The sequence below is a fragment of the Homarus americanus genome, unplaced genomic scaffold (assembly GCF_018991925.1).
Source record: "Homarus americanus isolate GMGI-L3 unplaced genomic scaffold, GMGI_Hamer_2.0 scaffold37955, whole genome shotgun sequence".
NCBI classification, from domain to species: Eukaryota; Metazoa; Arthropoda; class Malacostraca; order Decapoda; family Nephropidae; genus Homarus; species Homarus americanus.
Genome location: NW_024737025.1, coordinates 313,939 through 316,915, shown reverse-complemented (window position 1 = coordinate 316,915; position 2,977 = coordinate 313,939). Strand labels below are relative to the sequence as shown.

The 2,977-nt window shown below is 45.3% G+C and overlaps 1 protein-coding gene across 1 annotated transcript; it reads right to left on the bottom strand.

Moving 5' to 3' along the window:
* Window positions 1-408: 408 nt before the first annotated feature.
* On the bottom strand, window positions 409-1,272 carry LOC121872512 (dynein heavy chain-like). Its single transcript, XM_042375296.1, has one exon. It carries the CDS (start codon window positions 1,270-1,272, stop codon window positions 409-411), a length of 864 nt encoding a protein of 287 aa, XP_042231230.1.
* Window positions 1,273-2,977: the final 1,705 nt, after the last annotated feature.

Sequence of the window (2,977 nt, the reverse complement as noted above, 5' to 3'; positions counted from 1 at the left end):
GGAGACGTGTACTGCTTCAGGTGTGGCAGGAGACGTGTACTGCTTCAGGTGTGGCACGAGACGTGTACTGCTTCAGGTGTGGCAGGAGACGTGTACTGCTTCAGGTGTGGCACGAGACGTGTACTGCTTCAGGTGTGGCACGAGACGTGTACTGCTTCAGGTGTGGCACGAGACGTGTACTGCTTCAGGTGTGGCATGAGACGTGTATTGCTTCAACAGTGGCTTGAGACGTGTGCTGCTTCAGGTGTGGCATGAGACGTGTACTGCTTCAAGTGTGGCACGAGACGTGTACTGCTTCAGGTGTGGCATGAGACGTGTACTGCTGTAGATGTAGCATGGGACGTGTATTGCTGCAGGTGTGGAATAAGACGTGTACTGCTGCAGGTGTGGCATGAGACGTGTACTGCTTCAGGTGTGGCACAGACGTGTACTTGGTTGCGGTGTGTGCGAAGACGTGTATTGCTTCAAGAGTGGCATAAGACGTGTAGCTTCAGGTGGCATGATACTGCTGATGGTGTGGCAACGTGTACTGCTGGTGTGGCATGACGTACTGCTGCAGGTGTGGCATGAGACGTGTACTGCTGAAGGTGTGGCACTGCTGAGGTGTGGCATGAGACGTGTACTGCTGATGGTGGCATGACGTGTACTGCTGGTGTGGCATGAGACGTGCACTGCTGGTGGCAGTGTGGCATGAAACGTGTGCTGCTGCAGGTGTGGCATGAGACGTGTACTGCTGCAGGTGTGGCATGAGACGTGTACTGCTGCAGGTGTGGCATAGAGACGTGTACTGCTGTAGGTGTGGCATGAGACGTGTTGCTGCAGGTGTGGCGTGTACTGCTGGGTGTGGCAGACGTGTACTGCTGATGGTGTGGCATGAGACGTGTGCTGCTGGTGTGGCGCGGGCGTGCTGCTGCAGGTGTGGCATGAAGCGTGTGCTGCTGCAGGTGTGGCATGAGACGTGTACTGCTGGTGTGGCATGACGTGTATTGCTGTAGGTGTGGCACAGACGTGTACTGCTGCAGGTGTGGCACGATACGTGTACTGCTGTAGGTGTGGCATGAAACGTACTGCTGCAGGTGTAGCACTGCGAGACGTGTACTGCTGCAGGTGTGGCATGAGACGTGTACTACTGCAAGTGTGGCATGAGACGTGTACTGATGCAGGTGTGGCATGAGACGTGTACTGCTGCAGGTGTGGCATGAGACGTGTACTGCTGCAGGTGTGGCATGAGACGTGTACTTTCTTTAGAGAATGTTTTTTTACTTTTAACATTGTGGTCGTTTTAAAATGCAAAGACGTCCCGATCTTGATTTGTGTCATTGTTTATACAAACGATGACGATGAATAAATTCAGTCCTCTTTGACTACATTACGTCTGTGGTGTGTGATGTTACCGCACGTGGACCGCAGCTTCTGGAGATAGCTTTGCTTTCGCCTCAGTGCATTGCAGCTTTGTTGGCCTCCCAAAAATCCTTAAGTCCAGGATTTTCCTCAGAGAATCTTGAGAGCTTTTGAAATGGTGCTGTTTGCATTCCTTTGTTAACGTAAAAGTTCCAGAAGCCAGAGTTAAAGCAGACTACGTGTTATTTGTGACGGGATCTAGCAGGTGCGCGAGATGATCCACACAATACAGTATATATAAACATGCCAAAGATCGTTAGTGTTTACGCTCGAGGATCACTTGTTGATGTGTCAATATTTATATACATGATGATTGTCTACTTGTTTTTCTATATTGTGGTTCAGTGTCACTAATGTTAAATAATTTGAGTTTTGCAAAAGAAAAACAAAAGTTTCCGTCTTTCGTAAATAAAATATTATTCCTTCCTCCTTTCTTACTCACTGATTAACATAATACTAATCCCTCAGCCAACTTTCCCGTTATTTCCTGCAATAGTTCACGGCGCTGTATATAGTATTTCTGGTGACAGTTCCCTCGTCTACACTTCAGTTCTTGCAGAGTTACTCCTTCACATCATGAGTATTACGGTGTGTTTGGTGCAAATATGAAAACTTTCTCAACACATTTTTTGACCACAAGTTTGTGTAATGCCTCTCCTTTGTTAATCCGGATCCATTAACAGGGACATTTTTTTTCAGTCGACCGAGTTAATAATACTGAGCAATCCTTTAGAAATAATTTATACTAGGACAATATAACGGTGCGTGTGTAATAAACTGAAGACTAAAATAGTACTATGAAATTCGCTATTATCTGTAAAAATGAGGTATGGAGATCGTTATTGTGTGTGATGGTGAGTGCAGTGTACCTGAGGTAGAACGGCAGTGTGTGTGTAGGCTTTATGTTGTGCAAGTGAGGTATAATTTTATGTGGTGTGGTGGATGTTGTGTTGCGCTGTTGTTGTGCGTCTGATGTAGCGTGTTGGGGGGAGAGAGAAAGAAATATCGATTTTTTTTTGGTACATAAATAAATACAATCTACTTCCCTTTCTCATTCTATCATTCAACGAATAACAAGGCTAAAAATATATAATGAACAGAGATGATAAGTTACATATGGTGAAATCGGGGAGTGGGTCACTTGATTGACAAACGCTTTCAATACGAAAATATATCTCGACTTTAGCAAAGCCATCGACAGGGTCCCCCACGAAAGACTAATAAGAAAAGTGGAGGCTCATGGCATTAAAGGAGATATTCTAAAATGGATTAGAGCGTGGTTACAGGACAGATAACAGCGAGTGAGCATTAACGGCACTAAATCCCATTGGAGCAACGTCACTAGTGGAGTTCCCCAAGGCTCAGTACTTGGACCATTATTATTTATTATATACATAAACGACATAGATATCGGCGTAGACAGCAACATAAGTAAATTTGCTGATGACACTAAAATAGGGCGTGTAATTAAATTTGACGAGGAGTCCGCAAAACTACAGGAAGATCTAAACAAATTTTTCGAATGGTCCGAAAAATGGCATATGAAATTCAATGTGGACAAATGTAAAGTACTCAG

Excerpts from the sequence above, each read along its gene's own strand:
- LOC121872512 (XM_042375296.1), bottom strand. The coding sequence starts at position 1,272 with ATGTTAAAAGTAAAAAAACATTCTCTAAAGAAAGTACACGTCTCATGC.